The sequence below is a fragment of the Poecilia mexicana genome, unplaced genomic scaffold, assembly GCF_051168715.1.
Source record: "Poecilia mexicana isolate PSO_F unplaced genomic scaffold, ASM5116871v1 scaffold_1, whole genome shotgun sequence".
Taxonomy (NCBI): domain Eukaryota; kingdom Metazoa; phylum Chordata; class Actinopteri; order Cyprinodontiformes; family Poeciliidae; genus Poecilia; species Poecilia mexicana.
In genome coordinates this window covers 24,771,918-24,796,062 of record NW_028263370.1, presented here as the reverse complement: position 1 = coordinate 24,796,062, position 24,145 = coordinate 24,771,918, and the positions used below count along the sequence as shown (strand labels likewise).

The 24,145-nt window shown below is 43.3% G+C and overlaps 3 protein-coding genes across 6 annotated transcripts; 1 reads left to right on the top strand and 2 right to left on the bottom strand.

Moving 5' to 3' along the window:
• Positions 1-71: 71 nt before the first annotated feature.
• On the bottom strand, positions 72-4,004 carry fbxo48 (F-box protein 48). Of its 2 annotated transcripts, none has more exons than XM_014995790.2 (3): positions 3,720-4,004; positions 1,987-2,428; positions 72-400 (listed from the first exon to the last, which is right to left on the bottom strand). In XM_014995790.2, exons 2-3 carry the CDS (start codon positions 2,284-2,286, stop codon positions 239-241), a joined length of 462 nt encoding a protein of 153 aa, XP_014851276.2. In that variant the 5' UTR covers positions 2,287-2,428; positions 3,720-4,004; the 3' UTR covers positions 72-238. The 2 variants fall into 2 exon arrangements, with proteins under 2 accessions (XP_014851276.2, XP_014851275.2); XM_014995789.2 differs by having other exon boundaries at positions 1,987-2,433; positions 3,720-4,003.
• Positions 4,005-4,180: 176 nt separating this feature from the next.
• Positions 4,181-11,641, top strand: aplf (aprataxin and PNKP like factor). 3 transcript variants are annotated; one of them, XM_088006809.1, is made up of 10 exons: positions 4,181-4,520; positions 4,925-4,996; positions 5,469-5,632; positions 5,763-5,964; positions 6,437-6,551; positions 7,729-7,880; positions 8,729-8,895; positions 8,972-9,073; positions 10,862-10,908; positions 11,125-11,641. In XM_088006809.1, exons 1-10 carry the CDS (start codon positions 4,428-4,430, stop codon positions 11,277-11,279), a joined length of 1,269 nt encoding a protein of 422 aa, XP_087862935.1. In that variant the 5' UTR covers positions 4,181-4,427; the 3' UTR covers positions 11,280-11,641. The 3 variants fall into 3 exon arrangements, with proteins under 3 accessions (XP_087862935.1, XP_087862936.1, XP_014851274.2); XM_014995788.2 differs by having other exon boundaries at positions 4,183-4,520; positions 5,763-5,904; XM_088006810.1 differs by lacking the exon at positions 4,925-4,996.
• Positions 11,642-12,679: 1,038 nt separating this feature from the next.
• On the bottom strand, positions 12,680-22,224 carry snrpb2 (small nuclear ribonucleoprotein polypeptide B2). The gene is made up of 7 exons (XM_014995787.2): positions 22,123-22,224; positions 20,957-21,028; positions 14,516-14,688; positions 14,185-14,325; positions 14,053-14,088; positions 13,552-13,640; positions 12,680-12,941 (listed from the first exon to the last, which is right to left on the bottom strand). The coding sequence occupies exons 2-7, from the start codon at positions 21,018-21,020 to the stop codon at positions 12,782-12,784; spliced, it is 663 nt and encodes a 220-aa protein (XP_014851273.1). The 5' UTR covers positions 21,021-21,028; positions 22,123-22,224; the 3' UTR covers positions 12,680-12,781.
• Between the last annotated feature and the right edge of the window lie 1,921 nt (positions 22,225-24,145).

The window sequence follows — 24,145 nt, the reverse complement described above, 5'->3', positions numbered from 1 at the left end:
CTGGTTCTGCTTTCTGATGGCCCACTGACGTCACTCACATCTCAGACAGGAAACAGGAAGTGGACCGTAAATAGAACTTCCAGATCACATATATTTACACCAAATTCATCCACCATGATCAGATTTCTTTAAAAAACATTAAATATATATACAGTATTTGTGTTGCATTAAAATGAACTCAGAGAAAAAAAACATGTTAGGGTCAAAATCAGGGAGAAGTGCTTCATCCTCCTCTTCATCATCTGTCGAGCTCCGCCTGCAGGATCTCCCCCCAGGTCTCTGCGTCCAGCGGCGCCATTTTGCTGCCCAGCAGCTCGTCCGCAGAGCGAATCCCGCTGTAGCGGCCGGCTAGCCAGGCCGCCTTCACCCGGCTGCGGCTGTAGTTCCTCAGAAGGGTCACCTGGTGGGGCAGGAAGCACGTCAGCTTCCTGTCTGCAGACTGGCCGCCGTTAAAACAACCAGAGAGAAAAGGAAACGGGAAGGAGGAGGACAGGAAGCAGCAGAGCCTCGATCTGCAGCCACAATCAAACAGGAAGAGGCTCAGAGACGAAAACATGAGGCTCCATCAGGTTTAAACATCAAACTGGAGCTTTCTGTTCCACTGAAAACGTTTCCATCTGATGAAAAACATCCAGAAAGCAGCTGGAGGTCAAAACTTTACTGTAAATTTGACTTTTCCTTCATGTTTTACTAGTTACTCACTGCAGTGAGCTGTGCTAGCTAGAGCTAGCTACACTAAGCCTAAGGCGCTGATCATAAACATTAGTTCCACTAACACTAAAGCGGTACGCCAACATGGTATTTAGTTAGGGCTGCCACCCGTCCCGTAAAATACGGAACCGTCCCGTATTGAACCGATACGCGATTTGTTCCGTATTTCTATAAATGTCCGATAGACTCGCCTATCACACACATATCAACACTAATTATAACAATAATGACCAAAATAAAACACAGGAAATATTAAGGTCAGCTAAGTTGCCGTGGTGTGAGCTAAAGGGACCCTGAACGCTACGGACCGACGCTGTTGCCTAGAGACGGACACTACGCAGCCGCGGTGAGCTGCTATCAACTCGGGTCTTTTCAAAACGTCCTCAACCCGATTCTCCACCGGCCTTAGAACCAAAACCTCTTGTAAAGATGGAGACTTGAGAGGGAAGACTCAAATCCCAGGCTGAACATGTTAGTGAGGATGAATAAAGACAAATTTAAAAAAATGTGTCCATCTGGCTCAGTGTGATACCAGCAGAATGGATCAGGAGAGGAACTGCAGACCCGTTAGAGCCTAAAGAACCAGAAATCAGCATCTCTTCATCCCTCAATCATCTGAGCTGATATGGTGCAGAACATTTTGCTATGATTAAGTTTCTTATTGTGCTTTTAGTCGACTGTTATGGTTTGATTATTTGCTTATTTAATGTATAATAATATCAGCCAAAATAATACTAATGGTCATTTCAAAAACAAACCATACAAATAGATTAACAGTAAATGCATAAAAATTTCCCAAGTAAATTAGTGGTTTAGAGTTTATCCAGAAAAGTTTAATTGGGGGGAAGTGCTAAATATTTTGCAAAAATGCTAAACGCAAAAGTAGCGCCACTACTAGCAAATTAGCAGATTAGCAGAAGTGACTATGGTCGGGTAATTTAGCAGCAACACTCAGTAATGACTTTGATTAGACTCAATTCAAACCAGATATTTCATTACTGACCCCAAAACAAAACAATTCAGATTAACTGATTAGTTTATGTGCAAATCCATCTATATTGTGACATTTTATTTAAGCTTTTTTAAACATGTGCAACTTCTGAATTTAGGTAATGCTTTCAAAAGATGTAAACTAATATCCACAAAGTGTAAAGAAAACAAAAAGCCAAACAAAGAATAGACCTGGTGTAGAAGTGGCTCTGATCGGGTTCATCTCCAAACCCAACGACGCGTGTCGTCAGCAGGGCTCTGTGCCCAGGGCAGCAGCAGACTCACCTTCCAGGAGAGGCCATCGCTGCGGTCGCTGTCCACCTCCCGGCGACAGACAGCCCGGACCAGCATGCACTGCTGCCTCCACAGCTGCTCGCTGTCATCGATGATGGAGCGCCACAGTTTGCACGTCCTGGAGGCTCTGCACAGGCTTTCTGCATCCAGCTCTCTGAAGATCCTCACGCTCATCTCCATGGGAAGAGTCTCTGCGAAGTTCTGAGAGCCGCAAGCTTCCAGGGACGTCAGGCCGGCTTGTCGCTCACAGAGCAGAAACACTGGCGAGGGCCCCGCAGACTCATGCTGCATAATACTGCAACAGGGTGGACCACTGGAGACACACACCCAGTTACACACCTGGAGGGAGCTGCAGTCCTGGAGCAGAACCAGAACCAATGCTGAGGTCCGGAGAAGCGAGGAGAGAGAGGGATCTTCCTCCAAAGACAGGGAGCTTCCCTTGGAAGTAAAAATGCTTTAATTTTCAGTAAAATAATCTGACAGGAAACTAGCTGAACAAAACCCAGAAATTACAAAGAAGGAAATACAAATATTCATTTAAAGCTGTCAACAAATCTAAAAACAAGCAATTGTAAGTGTAACAAGTTTAGAAAATGTGCTTTTATTTTTTATTATTATAATGTTTGAAATTTCACCAAATCCTGATTAACACTGAAGAATCCTATTTTTTCTTTGTTATATTTTAAGAATTGTATTATTTTATTTATTTTGGTAAACACTAGTACCTGTACTGTCACTTTAAGAGAGTGTCTTATGACATCAGTACTGTACTACCCTCAGTTGGCACTAAGCTGCCTGAGAAAAGGTAGGAAAGTTTCTTTGCTTTTGGTTAAGCTTGCGATTTATGAAACATGTAAAATAATTGTAAGTACACGCAGCTGTGAATAGTTATTTGTTTTAATACATATAGTGGAGTATTATTTTTGACAAGTTCAGAACATTTTTTGTAAATGTTAGAGCAGATATTATTAGTTAGTCACAGGGTTTCTCCATGTGCTTATCTGCCATTTCTATTTGTGCAGGGCTCTGCCAGCAACCTGCATTAAAGATCAACCAGCAACTCCAGTGGTTTGAGTCCCTTCTTCATCTGAACACAACGCAGAACACATCAAGGTTAACCGACTGTATAGGACTAGGTTACCAGTAAAAGAAAACTAATAGTATACACTGGCTACATAAGGAACCTCAAAGGTATTTCAGACTGAACATCTACAGTTTTACTATGATCTTAAGATTTCTTTTAAAACCTAGTATGCCCATGATAAACAAATAAGTCAATATAAATATAAATAAACAAGTCAATACAAACAGATAAACTTGAAAAGGATAAAACTGGGGGTTGGAGGTTACAGTGAGCCCAGGGCCCCTCCAGACTTCAGATCGGCCCTGCAGGGAGTTTAATCCCCCAGGAAGGATTGTCCCTGTCCTTTCGTTTCTCTTTGGACCAAAAAGTCCCTGCAGACTATTAGGACCAGTTCGTTTTTGTCATCGGTCGGTTTGTGAACACACAGAAGACTTTGTTGTCCATCATTGATAGAACATTTTACATTTTTCGGCCACATTTCCTCTATTCCCCGCAGAGCAGAAGCAGTTCCTCGTAAACTGTTCCAGGCTCTAAATCCCACATAAACTGCGACAATAATTATTAAGCTTTCTATCAGAGTTCATAAAAACATGTCGACCATTTACTTTTTTTTTTTTTTTTTAAGAAGTGGCTATTTTACCTGCACTAAAGGAAGGCTTCGCAGCAGAGCTCTTTAAATGTCCCAACGGCTGTTTACGCTGAGATATGACGTCAACACGTCATGAAGGTTTGGCGCATGCGTAAAAAGCACACCCGGCCGTTATTTATTTTAAATTTCTTTTCTTTTTTAAAATAAATTATTAAAAGCGACTTTTACATAAGAAGATTTAGATGCTTTATTAATCAAAACATATATTTTTGAAAATATTTTTTACTTTCATTTACCAATTTATATTTGGTAAATGTTTTTTATTACTGTATTTTCAGTAATACAACAAGCAGCCCACCCATTAAAATTATAAACGCAGTAAAGTGAAAGCAGATATGCAGAATTAACCTGTATTATTCATTGTGATGTAAAATGCTTTGAAATGTTTATTATATGGGAATGTTTTGCAGTTAACCAATAAGATGTTAAAAGTCGATGTTTTCATAGTTTGGTTGTTCTCTCTACTGCGCATGCTCTCTTGGATCCCGGACGTTTTGAATCTGAAAGTTGTCCCGTGGAGCTAAATAGTTTTCATTTTTGATTTTTCCAACTGTTTATTCTTATTCTTAGTTTCTTATTTAAACTCATTTCTTCCGATAAGTCCTCCAGAATCTGACTTTAAAACCTTCCGCTGTCTTCCGGCTGAGTGAGCAGGCAGCCGGGGACCGCCGCTCTCTGTCCCGCCAGGAGCAGAGCCTCATGTCCGGCTTCGGCTTGGTCCCGGTGGATGGCGGGGATCTGGTCCAGCTGCCGCCGGGTGAGACGGTGCTGGGCCGGGGTCCCTTCCTCGGGGTGAGTTCTTCTGGGGGTTTCAAATGATTTTATCCTATTTCCACACTTGTCAGTTTATCTGAAGAGGTTCAAAGGTCAGAATACTGAGAGGCAGCTTCGTATTGGACAACTGGACAAGGGGGACATCCTGTTTCTGGATAGATTTGCTATGCTTATATAACATGGTTCTGGTACAGTATGATGTATACTATACACTCGGAGACTGCTGTGTGTTTTCCAGTTACTGCTCTCTCACGGTGGGACGTCGCCTCTGCTGGAGGAAATATTTTTAAAGTTTAAAGAGAGATCAAACTCGTTCTCTCTGCAGGTTTCTGTAGTCGATCTGTTTCTGTCTGTATAGAGAAAACTTGAGATAGAAATCTTTGGAGCTAGCTTGAGATGGACTATTCCTGTTTCGGCACCAGATCAGTGACACCAGAGTTTCCCGACGCCACTGTCTGCTGGAGAATCTGGATGGAGAGCTGCGACTCAAACCGGTGCGTTCAGGAACAGCTGACCTTCCTCACTTATTACATCAGAGTTCAAATATTACTGTAAAAACTGAACTGATACAAGCGTAAAAATGAGCAATTCCCATGGCCATTTTTCAAGATGGCTGCTGTTTTTGTCATCAGCTAGAAGGAGATGAAGATGAGAGACACAGTTGTCCTAATAGTTAGCGTTAGCAGTTTAGTGTTAGCTTCCCCCAATTTCTTATTTGTTTAGCTTCTGCTAATTTTTTAGGGTTTGGTGATATTTGATTGTATTCCATTATCTGCTGAAGGGTTCCCCTTAAACTTCCTCATTTCTTCATGTTTTTCTCGAAAGCAGCAGAATTTCTCTCAGAAATTCAGAAAAGCTTTTTTTTTTCTAGTTTTATGTCAGTTTGATGTCGTTTAGCTCTACGCATCGTACTCAGCAGGGGGCGCTATGGCACAGAGAAACTCATACATCACTTCCTCCCAGCAGACCCACATCAACCCGTGTTTCCTCCTGTTGTCCCCGAACGATGACCCCCGACCCCTGGAGAGAGGCTCCTGGCACCGGCTTCACCTCGGAGATCAGTTCTCTCTGCTGCCGGGTCGCTTCATCTACAGGGTGGCGGCCGCCGGCGCAGAGCGGAGCGCGCCCAGGTACCCGCCTCCCAGGCGTTGTCATGGCGATGACGGGGCATCTCTCATTACCAGGATGAGGTTAATTACGGAGCGGTGCTTTGTTCTCATGTCCCGCTGAAGCACTAACTGCGTCTCCGTCTCTCTGCAGAAACAGTCAGAACTTTGAGGACGAAGAAGGAGCTCTTCCTCTTCCTGCCGGGTCCGATGCGGCGGCTCCTCCGGTGGTCAGACTGGGTCAGGAACAGACTTCCTGTGCAGACAGGAACCGGCACAGCAGTGATTTCAGGCAGGTCTGTGTCCTCAGAGGAGACAGACTTCCATGGTCTGCAGGCGGCCATGTTCAGAATGAGGTTCCAGACACTCATAAACTTCCAGATTAATTTCACATATTTACAAAAAAACACTCAACATCATAAATCTGCAAGTAAAAAATGATATACTCAGTGATTAAAGGCCTAACTTTCTGCCTGGCGTTGAGTCAGACAAGAAGCAGCCAGAAGTCTGATCAGCATCCAGGTGGGAATGGCGGCTCCCGCTTCCACTTCCTCTCCCGATCCGTCTGCTGCATTCCCACCTCCATCCAAACACAAATCTGAATTTATAATCTCTGAAAACTTCTCACTTATTTCTGACACTTTTGGACTTTAAAAATTAGAATTTCTTAGTTTAAGTTTAATAAAATTCTGCTTTTAATCATGGAAAATTAGCATTTTATCTTGAAAAATCACAGTATTTTTCAATAATATGTGGAATTAATGAGACATTTCTGTGTTTGGTTGATCTCTGTGTGGAACTCAACAGGAAGTTGCTTTTCTCTGACAGGAAGTCTCGACTCGACGTCTGGACGGCGTTCAGAGCGACGAGGCTCCACCCCCTCCCAGGAGGCGGGTCTTACCTGCCTGGATGATGGCGGCTGTCGCGGCTCCAGCCTCCAAAGGTAACGCGGCAACTATCGTCATGGCAACATCTTTTGGAGTTACAGCCAGGGCCTGATCGAATGATCAGGTTTCCTCCAAATATTGATTTACATTCAAGGTAATTTATACAGCACATTTTCAGCAACAAGGCAACACAAAGTGATTTACAGGAATGGAAAGGAAATACAAACAAAATAACAAACCAAAGGAAAGAACCAAAGAAGAAAAAGCTAATAATGTTGATCCAAAGTGAATAAACTAGATGCTCCTGTTCAGGGTTGGTAGATGAGTATCAGTAAGTATCCTCTGGACTATTTCCTTCTCTGGGTTGGAAGAATAGGAGTCTAAAAAGTAGCTGCTGAGGTAGTTTTTATGGGTTCCACGTTCTAATCCCTGTTCTGGGATGCTAGATAAGTGTAAGTAAGTAAGTATCTGGACTTTCTAAGTGTGGTCTAAATTAGTAAAAGTACTGAGCATTGTGTTTACATATCTTCAAGAAGATTAGAAATATGCAGCCCTTCCAAGGCCACACGGGGAAAGCCAATTCAGAAGCAGAATGTCTTAGGTCGGGAAGACCATAAATTTCAATCTTCCCCAGCGTCTCTCCGAAAGTCTGTAGTTTGGTCATGAGCTGAAACTAGCGACTTCTCCAAGATCGATTCCAACTCGTTAGTGAGTTTTAGAGTCCTCAGCTGGGCTGCGAGTCTCGGCAAGAATTGCATCCAACTTGTGTCTCTGTTCACTAGTTCGGCCAAGTCCATCACAAATTTGCCGATGAGCCAAGAATCCAAATAAATCCAGGCTGTATCCCTCTGGGTACGACCCTGCAGGACAGGAGGGCTCTCCTCTGCCCAGTTAACTTGTCTGGGCAGAGGAGAGCCCAGACAAAGTCTCTCAATGCAATTTGATTAATTGCATCGAGAGACCGGTTGACCAGATCCATAATTTGTAGATTTGGATGATGTGCAAAGAAAGGCTCCAAAAATGTAGAAAAAGAGAAAAAGGCAGGACAAAAACAGAGCAAGCAGGGCAGGCAAGGGCTTCACAGAGAGCAAGAGAGAGAGAGAGCACTCAGACTATCACTTAATGAGAATATAAATTATTCATAATTAAAATATTAAACATATTAGCTGCTTGTTTTCACATATTTAGTGGTTTTCTGCAGGCCAGACACTCACTGGCTGTTTGTTCATCCAGGCGTGAAGAGAAGTAAACCTGCTGCCACTCAGGCCCCGCCCACTCTATCCTCCCCACCTGAGGGGGCGGAGCTGTGCGAGGAAGAGGCAGAGAGGCCGAGGAAGAAGAGTCGGGCGATGAGCAGTGAGGAAGAAATCCTCCCAACACAAACAGTCAGTATAGCTGCTGATGAAAACTTCAGAAAATATCTGAAAATTTCCACAATACTAAGGAATTCTATTTGTTGTAAAAGTTGTTTGATGATCTAAAAACATTTAAATGTTAAAAGGAAAACGGTTTTCCACAAAATGAGCGAAACAATGATCCTGAAACCATGAAGCTTCAGGTCCGAATGGAGGAGAAAACGGCTCCGACTTTTCCAGACTGACTTCACACATCTGAGAAACTCCACAGTATTCTCTGAACCCAAGTCGTACATTTGCAATAAAAAAAATTATTATATTCTGAAATTATAGGATTACAATCTAATTCTGAAAACATTATAATGCCAGAAATTTGTAACAATAATTTCCAGAAGGACTGAAGTGGTAAATTAAGTTCAGTTCTGCTAAAAATGTGATAATGTCTCGATCAGCCCAGCAGCCGGCAGGCTGCGCGCGCACAGACTTGGCAGAGCCGGTTCAGGTTCGCTCCACGGATGAAGCCATCGCTTCAGACAGCCAGATAACGTCTGTAACACTTCCTGTTTCTAGACCAATCAGAATGAGAGAATGTATTGGGGCAGCCAATCAGAGGTGAATGTTTTCAAAATGGCCGGTCGGAGAAGATGCAGGTCGGCCAAAATGTCCCGACTTTTCTGTTGGACATTAAAATCAGTCGGTGAGTCAGAATGATTTTCACAAACTGGTTTTATGTTGCTTCAGTTTCTGTAATATTGGGATTATTGAGATTATGAGATTAATTATCACCAAAAAGGAGCCAGAGAGGGACGAGTGTCTGGGACATGAGGGACATGGCTGTCTGTCCCTCTGAGACTGAAGTGGCCGTGCTCTGATTTCAGGATGACCTCTGGGATGAGTCGACCTCCAGAGGTCAGATTGGACCCTGCAGGTCAGAGGTCAGCTCTGCACCATCACAGAGCGCAGCAGCTGAGAAATCGCAGCAGGAGGAGAAGAAGACCCGGCCTGGAGTCAGAACCGCTTGTCCCTACGGGAAGGACTGCTACAGGTAGCGCCCCCTGCTGGGAGGCGGGGAATCAGCTGGAGACCAGCCGGCCCTCAGCATCTGCCGTTTGCTTCTGCAGGAAGAACCCGCTTCACTTCCAGGAGAGCAGTCACCCTGGAGACGCCGACTACGAGGAGGAGGACGAGCGACCGGAGTGTCCGTACGGCGCCGCCTGCTACAGGTCAGACGGGTCCAGATCAAAGTCTGACCGACCCAGAGAAAGCTAAGCCCTGCCCACAGGCGCAATGAGGAAGACTCCCCAAAGTGGGCGGAGCCAGGAGACACTGAGGGGCGTGGCCACATGTAGTGTGGGGTGGGGGAGTTCGTTGGGGCATTTGGTAAAAACACCTGAGATTTTCATCAACGATCAGAACCGATTCTGTCATTTGTCCCACAACTCCATCTACACCACCGCTACGGACGCGATAAACTACGGACCCGATTAACTCCGGACCCGATTAACTCCGGACCCGATTAACTCCGGACCCGATAAACTACGGACCCGATTAACTCCGGACCCGATAAACTACGGACCTGATTAACTCCGGACCCGATTAACTACGGATCCGATCAACTACGGATCCGATTAACTCCGGACCCGATTAACTCCGGACCCGATTAACTCCGGACCCGATTAACTACGGATCTGATTAACTCCGGACCCGATTAACTCCGGACCCGATAAACTACGGCGTGATAAACTACGGACCCGATTAACTACGGACCCGATTAACTCCGGACCCGATTAACTACGGACGTGATAAACTACGGACGTGATAAACTACGGACCCGATTAACTCCGGACCCGATTAACTCCGGACCCGATAAACTACGGCGTGATTAACTACGGACGTGATAAACTACGGACCCGATTAACTACGGACCCGATTAACTACAGACGCGATAAACTACGGCGTGATTAACTACGGCGCGATAAACTACGGCGCGATAAACTACGGCCCGATAAACTACAGACGCGATTAACTCCGGACCCGATAAACTACGGCGCGATAAACTACGGCCCGATAAACTACGGCCCGATAAACTACGGCGCCGATAAACTACGGACGCGATTAACTCCGGACCCGATTAACTACGGACCCGATTAACTCCGGACCCAATAAACTACGGGCGCGATTAACTACGGACGCGATAAACTACGGCGTGATTAACTACGGACGCGATAAACTACGGACGCGATAAACTACGGCGCGATAAACTACGGACGCGATTAGCTCCGGACCCGATAAACTACAGCCCGATAAACTACGGCACGATAAACTACGACCCGATAAACTACGGACGCGATTAGCTCCGGACCCGATAAACTACGGCCCGATAAACTACAGACGCGATTAACTCCGGACCCGATAAACTACGGCCCGATAAACTACAGACGCGATTAACTCCGGACCCGATAAACTACGGCCCGATAAACTACAGACGCGATTAACTCCGGACCCGATAAACTACGGCCCGATAAACTACAGACGCGATTAACTCCGGACCCGATAAACTACGACCCGATAAACTACGGCCCGATAAACTACAGACGCGATTAACTCCGGACCCGATAAACTACGGCCCGATAAACTACAGACGCGATTAACTCCGGACCCGATAAACTACGACCCGATAAACTACGGCACGATAAACTACGACCCGATAAACTACGACCCGATAAACTACGGCACGATAAACTACAGACGCGATTAACTCCGGACCCGATAAACTACGACCCGATAAACTACGGCACGATAAACTACTACCCGATAAACTACGACCCGATAAACTACGGACCCGATTAATTATCCTTTTAAAATAGTTATTTTTTGATGTTAGACATTTCCCTTCCTGATTGGCTCGTTATTTTCTAGCAGTGACTTTAATCCGTTTGTTCTTCATGAATCTGTTGAGCTGTGATGTCATAAAGCCTTGTGTGATGTCACGGCTGAAACTCTGCTTTCAGGAAGAATCCTGTCCACCGGAAGCAGTTCAGACACCCAGAGCGACCTGGTGAGTCCGACCTTTAGTTACGGGTTTTTCACGTTTTACTGGCCAGAGCTAACAAACGGGCCGGGTTCTGAGCGGGTTTGACAGCATGGCGGATGGACGCAGCCGGACGGTTTGCTAGTGAAGTTCTGGGAAGGAAGTGAAGATGAAGAGCAGCGTTTTGAAGCTCTTCATCTGCAGAGATCCGATCGGTTCTGAAACCCAGACTCCTCTCTGCAGCCCCCCGCCCCGCCGCCACGAGACCCCCCGACGACGACCCCGACGACGACAGCTTCATCAGCGACGACTCGGGCGACGACTCGGACTACGAGCCGCAGGACGACCTGCAGCGGCAGAGGGAGGCGAAGGCCTTCCAGAGGAGGAGGAGGAGATAGAGGAGGAAGGTCGGGTCACATGACCTGTCTGGCTGAAACTCTGATCAACAGCCTGACGACAGGAAACACTAAAGGAGGAGGATTTTCAAATTAAAAGCTTTAGGTGTGGAGCCGGCAGCAACTGGAACTGAAAACATCAGGAAATGTCAAACAAAAATCAATTTCTTATTTTTAAACGGTTTTTTCTTACCTCCACTTTTTTTTAATTAAAAGCTAGTGGATGGGCTTTTAATTTGAAAGGACATTTATTTCAAGAAGAAGCAGCTGAAGCTGTGTGACATAATAATCACAAGAAATTTTTGTTTAACATGATTTTTATTGTGAAAGGTCAGAGCTGAACAAAATAAACGTTTTCTGACTTCTTTTAGCCTCTATTTATTTTTATTTCACAGTGAAAGTCTTGCCTGATTTGATTGGACTCGTAAACTGGACTTCTGTCATTTTAATTTTTATCCAAAATAAATCTGGATTTAATTCATTTTTATTTCTTTAAGCTCTTATAATGTTTTAAATCAAAATAAAAACTTTTCTTTCTTCCGACGTCTTGTTGGAAGTTAACCATAAATAACAGACGTTTCAATTCAAACAATAATATCCACATGAGACCGAACCGGACCGCCATCAGAACCGGGACCAGAGTGGAACTGTTCCTCCACTGCTGGCAGGGCGTGAGGAGCGGCTCAGTTAAAGCCTGTGTTATTGTATGGGAGAATTTTGCTGGTATAATTAAAGAACACATGTTAATGTTGAAAGAAGACTCTGCTCACTTACAAAACATGGAACGGCCTTAGTTGCCTGGCAACCTCTCAGCCAATAGAATGAAAGTCTTGTACTGGGTGCGTTTGTTTCCTTCTAGCAGGTGAGCCTGTGTGGCTACTATTGATAGCTTTCTGCTCCGTAGTACACTAAACATCCACCAGCAGAGCTACTGGTCGCTAACAGCTGCTGGTCTTAGGTAGGAGTTTGTTCCTCCCTTGACCAAAGACAGCATAGTCATGACATGATATCTATAGATAGATTCATCTATCTATAGATAGGTAGATCTATATATCTAAGGTTAAATAGAATGAAAGAGATGGATTGGTTCTGATCCATGTGAAGGAACTGAAGTAGAATTGAATGCATCCCACAGCTGATGATCATCAGCAGCTCCATCCGTGTCGTTTACAGATCCACAGTTCTGCCTTTTCAAATTAAAAGCCCTCCCAGAACGTTTTGGTTTAATTTAACTCAGATTAGAGAAACAAACCACTGCATCTCATAGAAACTCCTGATTTGATCTAAATATTAATAAATGTTCTGCTTTACAGAAAAGTTAGGAGAAAATCATCCTGTCATTTATAATTAGATTTTTTTCTGAATCAATATTTTGTCCCAGAAGGCAGAAACCAAACTGATGAGTCGTTTAATTCATTTATTTTACAAAAATCCAGACGATTCTTTAATCCGTCAAAAAGAAACAGTAATAAAGTAAAAGTGAGTCCAGAGTGCGGGCGGAGCAGCTACTTCTTGGCGTAGGTGATCTTCATGGCGCAGGTGGCGGTGATCCTGAAGCCCTGCAGTGCGTCTTTGGCCACGCCCCCCTGCGTCTCGCTCTCAAACTCCACGAAGGCGATGTCGTGTTTCCCCGGAACCAGGCGCACTTCTTTGAAGCCCGGAAACCTGCAGAAACCGACACAGAGCAACAGAAACATTAAGACCCGACATCAAGGTCATTATGCTAATCAGGTGGGCGGTCCTTAGCTCAGCTGCAGAGCCTTTGTTTGGGCCACAGGCGGGACTTAACGACCTGGACGACGTTTCACTTAAACGGAGACAAACTAAAGTTTTTGTCCAGAAACACTTTCCTGCCTCTGCGCTACGATCCAGCAGCGTGTCGCCTTGTTGCCGTCACTGAGTTGTGACTCAGCCCTGAGTTAGCGCCAGCAGATTTCTGCTCTGCTTCTGCTGGTCGTTTCTTCATGTTAAAGGACCAGTGTCATCCATTTTCCAGGGACACAGAATCGTTTTAATCCAGTAACTGTTTCCTTCAGTTGTTAGAAAATACTACATAAATCACTCATGACTTGAAAGAAATTTGATTTCCTTATTAACGTCTCTTTTGGGCCTCCGTCTCTTTCTGAAGCTCCGCTTCCAGGAAGTCATTCCAACATGGCTCCTGTTTTAACCCCTTAATGTTTTTACCAGTGATGCTCTGAGCAGCAGCTGCTGTAACGAGCTCAGCGGTGTTTGCTAACTGCTGCTGGCTAGTCTGCAGGAGCTGAGCACTCACTGGTTGAACAGCATGGACAGCATCATCTCGTTGGTTTCCTCTGGCAGGTTGTTCAGGAACAGGATGTGGTTTGGAGGATTGTCTGGAACCTGAGAACAGAAGAGAGACGGGTTGGTTCTGACCCGAAAACATCCACAGGTTGGTTCTGAACAACCCAATCCGTGTTGTTCCACCCAGAACAGTCTGATCTGCTCGAAACCTGAACCTAAATTGTTTCCGATAGTTTTCAGTGTCTGAACGCTCTTTTACGTGGCTAACGTGAGCCGGCCTAACCTGCTATAAACAGAATCAGAACCAGAACCAGAACCTCCCGACCCGCTGCTGGGTTCCTCCATGATGCTGTTTGGGTTCTACTGAGACCAGAACCTCTGGACTGGGTTAAGCCACACTGTTCAGACTTCTGTAAACCAAACTGAAGCCATGGATGTTCTGGGCAAGGTTCTGATCGGACGGGTCGGTGGCGAGCTTCAGAACCAGCTCAGGTGAGCTCGGACGGCTTACCTGAACTGCAGGCGTCTGCGCAGGCACAGCTAGAGTCTGCAGACAGGAAACAGACAGCAGCTGTGATCCAACAGAAAGGAACCAAGTGTGGAGCATGTGACCTCAGCCAGAGGTCATGCAGGGGTCACTCACCGCTGAAGGCTTCTTAGCGGCGTTAGCTGCCGCCGCTGCCTCCTGGGCCTTCTTCTTCTTCTCCTTCTTCTTCTCCTTGTCGCTGAAGGTGCCTTTCATCTTAGAGATGACCTCTGAGTCGGTTTTAGCGTACTGGATCCTCTGGAAGAGAGCAGAACTGGTTAGCATCGCAGCTACAGAAGTTAGCATCGCAGTTACAGAGGTTAGCATCGCAGTTACAGAAGTTAGCATCGCAGTTACAGAGGTTAGCATTGCGGCTACAGAGGTTAGCATTGCAGCTGCAGAGGCTAGTGCCGCGGCTACAGAGGCGGTCAGCTGCGCGGCGGCGTACCATGGGCTTGTTGTAAAAGGGGAAGCCCTGCAGCTGGCGCAGCGCGTTGGTGGCGGCCGTCAGCTCCTTGAAGACGACGAAGGCCTGGCCCCTCATCTTCATCGTCTTCATGGCCACGATGTCGACGATCTGGCCGAACTGGGAGAAGAGCGCGTAGAGCGAACGCTTCAGCTCTGCAGGGGGAAGTCAGAACCGATTACACCTCTGGTCCGTGCCTGTGCCCGTTGCCATGGCAACCTTAAATTAATACACAAACACCTTACTTACTGCTGAAAATGAAGCAGGAAGTAGAATAAACCTGATTCTTTCTCAATAATAACTAAATACATTTCATGGCAGTTTAAATTAAATTACAATATAAAGTTACAAACATCATTTCCATAATAAACATTTTGTTCTTATAAAGCATTTTAAATTTAGAATTTTTCCAGTTTTATTTAAAAATTAACATAGAAGATGAAGGATTAGTGTAAATAGTGAAATATCCAGGATATTATCTGATATAAAGAAAAATATAGTAGTTCAGATGCAGTATGTTTAACATAACTATGTATTATTTTAACTGCTGATATAATGTATAATCTATATAATCTCTATAATCTATACATTGAATGACAAAATGTTTTTGCATGTTAATTTATTTCTTCTGAAATCGTTCTTCCTGCCGTTTCTGCCACTTGACCTTAAAACAGAAAACTTTCATAAATTAATTTGTAATAATCGTCTGATGAGCGTAAAGTTGGAAACGTCGGCGGAGCGGTCCGTCAAAATGGCCGACATTTAAAAACCGTAAGAGACGAAAAATACTTGTTTAATTCGACCTCTGCCTCCAAACAATAAACCAGAAACAATAAATTAATAATCTGAAGTCTGGAGTGTGAAAATGAGTTTTAAAATGTTTTCACTTTTACAAAGTTTTTGTTTCTTGTATTTTGAGATTTCCAGTAAAATTTATGATCAAAATAATCTGTAAAACCTCAACTTCATGTAACCGCAGCATCATCTCCGGACATCATGGAGGAATAATCTCCGTTACCAAAAATCATGGATTTTGTTGTATTTTAATGAATCAATGGTTTAATATTTGAAGCCACTCAGTAAGTTCATGTGTCACAAACATGATCTATAATTGTTTTTAAATCATTCCCAGGACAAAATGTCTGCATGTTAATAATGCAGCGTTAACATTATTAAAAAGTTATGTAGTTTTTTTCCTGTTTCGAGTGTTTCTGATCCACATGGATCAATGGGATGAATTGATTTTCTAGAATCGATAAACATCCCCACTCTGCATCACTTCCTGTCTGCTACTGCTTCATTTTTTTAATTCTAATGTTGATTTATTTGATATAAATTTATTTTAATAAACTACCGTATTTTCCGGACTATAAGCCGTTACTTTCTTCCTAAGCTTTGAACCATGTGGCTTATATGTGGATTTCTCTTCAACCACCAGGGGGCTCTTTAGCAGGAAGTGAATCATTGGAAGTCAAAATTGGAAATAAAAGAAGAAAGCGCGTAATTAGGTTTTAATAGGGAATTGAAATTTGAGAATGTTGTTAATCTGTACATAGCACTGAGGAGAAAAAAAAGATTTTTCTTTCTTTTAAATAATACTGGGAACATTATGAGAATTTGAGGTATAGATATTAGGATCCAGTAGATGGCAGTAGTGCAACAATAATGGATGCAAGCTGCTGTTGGAATCTGAAGAAGAAGAAATCGCCCATTTTCATTTAGCACATGCTAGTAGCAACATCAGCACTTTTCTGTTACAGTTACCGTTCAGAAACTACCGTAATCAGTTCAGTTAAATCTAAACTTGGTACCTTTTTCTTTTTCAACCGTAATAAATGTGATATTTAATTGACCTGTTATGACTCAGATGGTGGCTGTCTGCTCCTCTGCTGCATCGCTGTGGAAAACCTGGAGCAGCTTATAAAAGTACAAAATTAATTTTCTTTTTGAAATTAGAGCGTGCGTTTTATAATCAGGTGCGCTCTGTAGTCCGGAATTTACGGTAAATCTAATTTCTGCTTTTCAGCGTTGCTCGCTGCTCAAATCATTTCATTTATTTAATTACTAAATTAAAGTCAGAATATGAGGAGAAAGAAGAAGTAATTTCATGAGAACTATACAAGTTAAATTCTGTTTTGGTATCAGTCTTCAGGAGGGACGCACCGATCAGGCTTTTTGCAGCCGATCACCTGGATTGGCTGTTAATTTTTCGCTTTACGTATAAATGTGATCTGACAATAAATTCACCTAATTCAGACATACAAATGCAAAATACTTGCAGTTATAACAGCAGAATAACTGAATAACAGCAGCTATTCAGAGAAAAGGACTGAAAAACCTGCAATCAGTAAAATAATATTTAACAGTAAGTCGGATAAATCTGCCTTTATCAAACAACAGTCCTGAGTTACTGAACCAGAACCTCCTGAGGGCCTGGCTGATCGTTTGTCTCTGCTGAGCCCAGTAATTCTGCAGAACACAAGAGGAGGAGAGCCTTCATTTGTCAGGACAGAGAAAGTTTTGATAAATATGTAAAATCTGTTTTCAGCTCCGAGCAGCTGCTCGCTGTGAGAGCTCACCGTCTGGAGGCTGAGCCCGTCTGGGAAATATTAGCCCCACTAGCCGCGGTCCGACAGCAGAACCAGAACCAGAACCGGAGTCTCACTCCGCAGCTCCAAGACTTGGATTATTGTTGGGGCTGTTTAGCTCTCTGACCGTGATGCTAATCCGGTGAGAGTTGGTAGCTGCGCTGCTCTTCCTGCTGATGGTTCCTGCACTGATGCAGCCAAATCAGTCAAGTTCTTGTTTTTAAATATATTCGATTCGTGGTGTCGATGCGTCTCCAACCCAACACCAAACGACCCCAATCAGTTAAAGTTCCTCCCTACAGGGTTTGTTGCTGCGCAGTGAGAAGGAAACAGGAGATGCAGATGATCAGATTGTGATCAGCAACAACAGACGCTGATCGATCACCGATCATACACTTTTTCACGAAAATCGGCCGATTTTGACCGGTGGCAGATTGATCGACACACCTCTAGTTCAGACAAGGAAATATTTCATATTTTAAAATCTTTTATCAGCAGCAGGACTAAGAAACTAGACGGATCCTGATAACTGGAAGCTTTTCTCTCTTTAAAACGACTTTTTCTCAGGAGTTTAAGACGTTTCTGGTAAGATGATGCAGCTTTATTCTGCTAAAATTACAACTATGTTCTCAGAATTAAACAAAAAGTCTTGAAGTGTTGCCCTGATGAAAATATTTCTGTTTTATAAAAAGTGAGAAAATAAAAGAATAAATTGAAAATCAGAGACTATTTTTAGCCACATCCGGGTCGGGTTGCAGGTTCTGAGACAGAACCGTCAGCAGAAGACCTGGAAGTTTGATTCTGACCAGAAATCTGGACTTCACGCCCCACCCAGATTTACCGTCTGAACCTTTTCCCCAAAATACAGAAATGCTTCATCTAGACCAGAGTTTCTGAACCGTTTGGGCCAGCGCCCCCCAGCCCTTATCCAGCCCCCCACCAAAGAATCTGCATTAATATTACTGTCACTATTGTAAATGTTTTGATTTTTATGCTTGTTTCTGTATTTATCATCAAAAATAATTTCCCAGAGAACAAAAAGCCATGAGAATAGAAATTATTTTCACAGACGTCTATGAAAAATGCAATAAATGTTCAACTTAAAATCTGTAGGCCAACAGCAGCCAGTCAGAGTGGAAAAATATTCTTGTTCTTTTCCATTTTCTAGTTGTTAAATATTCCAGAAAATGATAAAAGATGAACAACATGCCAGTTTAAACTTTGATCTATTTGCAAACTGACTGAGCTCTGCAGCATTAAAACATGGATAGAACTGTAACTACATTAATCATAGCTCTTCTTCTCTTCTGGTGGTGCAGCTCTGTGCTGCCTTCAGGAGAATGGGACATCAGAGTATCAGCCATAAAACTTCACCCACATGGCATTTAGTGTGCAAACCAGAGCTTTCAGTGGAAAACTAAAGTTCCTTTTAATGCCATAGAAATATGAGACAGAAACATGGATTATATCTTCATATAGACCTGTCTATTGATTATAGATTAATAGTTCGTTGCTCCATTCTGTGTCACAGTTCTCCTGTTTCAGAGTTTTGTGCAACGTGTGCATCTTTTTTGTTTTACCCCTTAAGGCGCAGAGCGGTCGGGAAGCGTATCGATGGAGAAAAGCTGACTGACATAAACCTTTCAGCTCCGATGTTAACGCTATAAAATGAACGCTCTCTGTCGAGGTGTCGCCATGGAGGGATTTCTTTGTTTAAATGGTTCATTTTTCAGAGGGTATCATGATTTTAGTCATTACATGTTTATCAGAGCGATTTCTGTTGTCCTTCCATGGAGACGTGCAGCATCCGGACGAAAATTAAAACACTTTTTAATATAAGTTGCTGCTTGGCCTCAATCACAGTCCTGACAAAACATCTGTACAAAAATCCTCAATAAAACAAAATATTTGAAAATCAGGCAGACAAGTGAATCACAGCACCGTCATCAGCCGGTGAGACGGTGAACTGATGTGGTGAAGCTACCAGGAGCTGCTCAGCGGCGCCGGGTCATTTTCGAGGTGGGGGCCATGAGGCGTTTCATCACCTCTGTTGTCTGGCGCTTGTTCAGCCGACACGATGCTGCCAATCAGTTCAGAGGGTTTGTCTCAGTTTGTCCCGTAGCAGTAAACATCCTTTAGGACGATGTTTCTGGGTCTACGCGCTGCGGTCACAGAGATTTGGTGGAAAATAATCAGAAAATGTTTTAAAAGTCATCAGTGGGGAACATGCAGAAGGAATGGACTTCATATGCCTGCCTGCACACACACACACACACACACACACACACACACACACACACACACACACACACACACAGCTCATAAACCGGCGACCCGCCAGAACCACGCAGGGTAAAAAGCTCTGGCAGGATCCAAACGCCCTCTTTCATTTTCAGCTTACAGAAAAAGCGCCAAGTCGCCAAATTTACTAACGTAAACTGACCAATAAGATTTAGGCTTTGTGCGAATCTCCAGGACTCGCACAGCTCGCTACGTACAAGACGTTCTGACACGGAAGATTTCTTTTCTCCTAAATGTTAATAGTAAAGAGGGTTGATAAAAATAAAAAATTATTGTTTTCTGTTTTGCTTAAAGGGAAATATGAAGGTACACACAGTGCTACAGCTGCTCTGTGCTCAGCTACTTATTACAAATCCAAAATACATCTATCTATGCCGAGGATAGATAGATGTGACAAAAATCACGACTGGTCAAATGTTTGTAAAATAAAAAACAATCATAAAATAAATCCTCCAGCAATGCCAGTTCAGAGCAGCAGGACAAACTAAAGGCTCCATCGTCTGGATGCAGATTATATTTGCTGCTTGTTCCACAAATTGTGCAGGAAAGAGATGATGTGAGTGGGACAGATAACCAGCCAGACTACTGACAATATATTTGCATTAAAAACAAAATGAAAAACACCATGAATAAACTTTAACGTGCTTCTTATTTAGCACAAAAATGAATTCCAACAGCCAAAGAGAAATCCATCAGTAGGGATCAATACTTACGGCTGCTGACGGCTGATTGGCTTTTGGAAGAGCAAAGAGGGAAAAAAACAAATTCATGCAATTATTTTTGGACCTGAGCCAAAATGATCTGCTCTGGGCGAAGTGTGGCTGAGCATTTGGGCCGGCCCGTAAACGGACACGTGGGCCCGATGTCTTTATTTTTATCATCATCGTCAAGTTAAATGGTGACAAATACAGAAATTTCATTTAATCTTTAGGCAGAATTGGTTCAGATCTGGACCGGATCAGAGCCTGAGCCTGTTTTCAGGTGTCAGACCGGTTCCTGGTCCCAACCCGACCCGGAGCTGCTGCATGTGGTAAACCTTTGGGTGACCGTTATGATCTGGAGCCTTTGGGTCCAGACCTCAGTGCTGCAGGTTTTATCTGTGCCTCTGTCTGCACAGAAACACAGACAGGCGTCAGACTGTCAGAGTTGTGTGCAGCCTGTGGAAACGACTGGAGGACCAGCAGACGGGCAGGGCCGTAAAGTGGGGGGGCCAATGGCCCCTGGCTCCCCCTGTTCCAGCGCCTATTAGCTGCACCAAGAAGCTACAAACACTGAAGAGAAGAAGAAGAGCTGCCATCGATACAGTTGCAGCATGTTTTAATGTTACACAATACAATTTTAACAAGTTGCTCGAAGTCTAAACTGGTATTGTTGTGCATTTAAGGTGTAAAGTTTGCCTTCGACCAAACGCCCCCCAGAAGAATCCCAGCGCCCCCTGCTGTCCTCTGAACGCCCCTGGGGGCGATACGGCCCACGTTACGAACCGCTGATCTAGATGTTGGAAGATGGAGACAGTAAAGCAGTTTGCACTGACCTTCTTTCTTCACTTTATCGTTGATGTTGTTGATGTAGACGGTGTGATTCGGCCGGATGTCCATGTCTGAATCTGAGGAAACATGAGGAGAGATGCTGACACCTCGCTGTCCACCCGGGGGGCACGGCGACCCGGGTGGGGCACGGCGACCCGGGTGGGGCACAGCGACCCGGGTGGGGCACGACAGGCCGTCATCCACCCCAGACGGGGCACGACGGGCCGTCATCCACCCCAGACGGGGCACGACGGGCCGTCATCCACCCCAGACGGGGCACGACGGGCCGTCATCCACCCCAGACGGGGCACGGCGACCCGTCATCCACCCCAGACGGGGCACGGCGAGCCGTTGTCCGCCATGAGGCCCAGGTGTTGGACCCGTCCTGACTTATTGGACCCTCTCAGCATCCTTAAGAGTGTAGGAAACATGTCGCCCTGAAACTGGACCGGATCTGCTGGTGGTTCTGAAACACCCAGTCACCTAAAATCGGCTGCTGGGTCAAAGGTTAACCTGAGTCACATTAAGGAGGTTTTTCACCTTTAACCTCTTTATTTTATGGGTTAAATGATGTCACTCAACAGAAAATCAAAAAACTAAAGCAGAATAATTTCCTCCATCACTGGCCCAAATAACCGGACAGTCCCTGATGTCTCCATCCTAACACTCTGATGCTACAGTACGCTCATTTAATTTTATATTTAATTTCCCTTTGGGATTAATAAAAAAATAAAAAGCAAGAGATTTAAAATAAGAACTAATAATAATAAGAAAAACAGAGGGACTCAAACGGGATGTTTCTGTTTCAACATTGACCGTCTTTACAATCAGAACATTCAGGTTGATAAATTATTTCTGTCCCAACAAGTTTAACGAAATACTAAACAAACTGGAGGAAATTCAAAGCTGAAGATGGAAAATGCCTAGGCTGAATATTCTGGCAAAACTCATCAATAAATTCATGTTTTTGTCTCGTTTTAGTTAATTCATTCTATTTTAGCACGTCAGGCTAATGTTAGCATCTGTTAGCTCTACGGCTAACAGCTCCAGTTTAAACCACTTCCGTTGGAGCGGCGGGCTTCACCCCCGGTCAGAACAATCCGGATCATCGGCCAGACCAAACCTGGGTCACTTTCTTTTGATTGGAGTTAAAGAAGCAAAGAAAACTCACCTGTTCTGAGGTAGGCAGGAGCCACACCGTTGTCTGCGCTCTCGGTCTTCTTCCTGTTCAACCGGCAGCTAGCAGCTGGACTACAAACAACTTATCGCCCCCTGCTGCTCCGGAGGAGAAGGTCTTCTTTTTCTTCTTGAAATTTATTGGCGGTTGGCAAAAAATGTTAGGTAAGCATTACCGCCACCAACCGGTAAGGAGTGTGGACCACATGACAAAAAACAAAAGAAAACTATATGCTATTATACAACTTATTTGTTTCAAAAAAATCAAATATAGCCTGATATCCTCTGCTTCCTGAATTATTTTGCAATAAATCAACAATGTCAAATTTCATTTTCATATTACTGGCGTTCCTAATTAACTAGTTTATCTAAATCTGGTAATTCCTGCAATACACAATAACATGTTGTATTGTCTCATGTTCCCCACAGTCACATTTCCTTGCCTCATGTTTCTCTATCAGAAATAATGAACTATTCACTCCAGTGTGTCTGATTCCAAGTCATAAAATAATTATCTCTTCTCTCCTGTTTCTTTCTGTTCTTCTCATTTGTCCAATTCTCTTTTGGATTTCATAAAACCACCATCCTTTCCTAATGTTTGCCACCTCGATTTTATTTTTTGTTTAATTATACCCTTTATTTCTGTTGTACTAAAACTAAAATGAATATGTATCCTTACCCGATCGGTACTCTCCTTAGCCAGTCGGCCATTTAATTTCCCTTAACCCAGTGTTTCTCAATTATTTTCTGCCATGCCCCTCTGGGAATCATCATATCCCCCCCCCCTGTGACCTTCCCTCCCCAGTATTGAAATACTATTGCGAATCTGTTCATATTTAATAATTTATCTGTACAAACCACTGGCTCCAGCATTGTATGACCTTATTATCAAAACCGCTGTTTTATTGTTCTAAGGCCCAAAATAATTTCCAAAATCAGTTTATTAAGTGAATCACTAACAGTTAGTTAGTGATTCACCAGGATGTGCATTTTTAGACTTCATACAGGAAAACTTTTAACTGTAAGCATTGGCCACTGGTCAGCTTCTTCAGTTTATACAAAGTATAAAGTTTTTAACATTTATTGGGTAAAAATTTGCAGCAATATTAAATATTTCAGCTTGTCAGATGAGAAGAGATGAAAAGTGTATAAAAATAGGTTTCGTCTATTTTCTGGCCTTTTTTTGCAAACTACAGTTACTTGCTTATGATGGAGTATAAGGGCCAGGCTCTGAGGTTTTGATTTGTTTTAAATACGAGTAACGGACGAGAATAAAGTCGTAATCTTATGATGACTTTTCACTGTACTGCGCTAAATTACGGAATACTGATCTTGTAAGGTTATAGTTGGCCTGGTTTAACAAATGAGTAAATACTAAATGTTTTAGCACATCAGAAGAAAATGTTCAGCCCTAAGGCTGAAACGATGCTTACACAACTTTTTATTTAATAGAAAGAACCAGACCTGCTGAGCGGGTCACGTTGCACATCACTCTGTCAGCTTTTTAATTTAACGACTTTCTTCCGGCGATACTGCGTCTTTACTCTGCCAATATTTAAATTATTCTGCTAATGACGGTATTCTTGTAAGGTAAGGTAATTTTATTTATGTAGCAGATTTTCAGCAACAAGGCAATTCAAAGTGCTTTACATGAATTAAAAGGAAATACAAACAAAATAACAAAAAAAGGAAAGAATAAGAAGAAAAAAGCAAAATGACTAATCTAAGTCCTTTTCTGGTGTAAAGTGAGTCGTTACAGTTTCTAAAAAGTTGTAATATAAAAGTAATTAAGCAGTGACTGATCCTGTTAAGTATTTCTGGATTCCAAGTTCGTAGTTATTCTGATTCTGATTCCATTTCTGGGCTGTATAATATTGATCTGAATAGTGCGTACTCCACAATTTCTGATATTACTAATAAATTAAAATAATCCTTTCCTGGGTTAAACAGTGAGTACTCCACCGTTTCTAACAAAATAAAACAAAAAAGAGGAAAGGACACATTAGGGCAAATGGCAA

What these genes read in the sequence shown, in the direction of transcription:
- fbxo48 (XM_014995790.2), bottom strand. Translation starts at nt 2,286, where the DNA reads ATGCAGCATGAGTCTGCGGGGCCCTCGCCAGTGTTTCTGCTCTGTGAG. An exon ending in GCGATGGCCTCTCCTGGAAG is followed by an intron (nt 401 to 1,986) that starts GTGAGTCTGCTG and finishes CTGCCCCACCAG; the next exon opens with GTGACCCTTCTGAGGAACTA.
- aplf (XM_088006809.1), top strand. Translation starts at nt 4,428, where the DNA reads ATGTCCGGCTTCGGCTTGGTCCCGGTGGATGGCGGGGATCTGGTCCAG. An exon ending in GCCGGGGTCCCTTCCTCGGG is followed by an intron (nt 4,521 to 4,924) that starts GTGAGTTCTTCT and finishes TTTCGGCACCAG; the next exon opens with ATCAGTGACACCAGAGTTTC. An exon ending in CAGACACCCAGAGCGACCTG is followed by an intron (nt 10,909 to 11,124) that starts GTGAGTCCGACC and finishes TCCTCTCTGCAG; the next exon opens with CCCCCCGCCCCGCCGCCACG.
- snrpb2 (XM_014995787.2), bottom strand. Translation starts at nt 21,020, where the DNA reads ATGGACATCCGGCCGAATCACACCGTCTACATCAACAACATCAACGAT. An exon ending in CGATAAAGTGAAGAAAGAAG is followed by an intron (nt 14,689 to 20,956) that starts GTCAGTGCAAAC and finishes TTCCCCCTGCAG; the next exon opens with AGCTGAAGCGTTCGCTCTAC. An exon ending in CGCAGACGCCTGCAGTTCAG is followed by an intron (nt 13,641 to 14,052) that starts GTAAGCCGTCCG and finishes TTCTGTTCTCAG; the next exon opens with GTTCCAGACAATCCTCCAAA.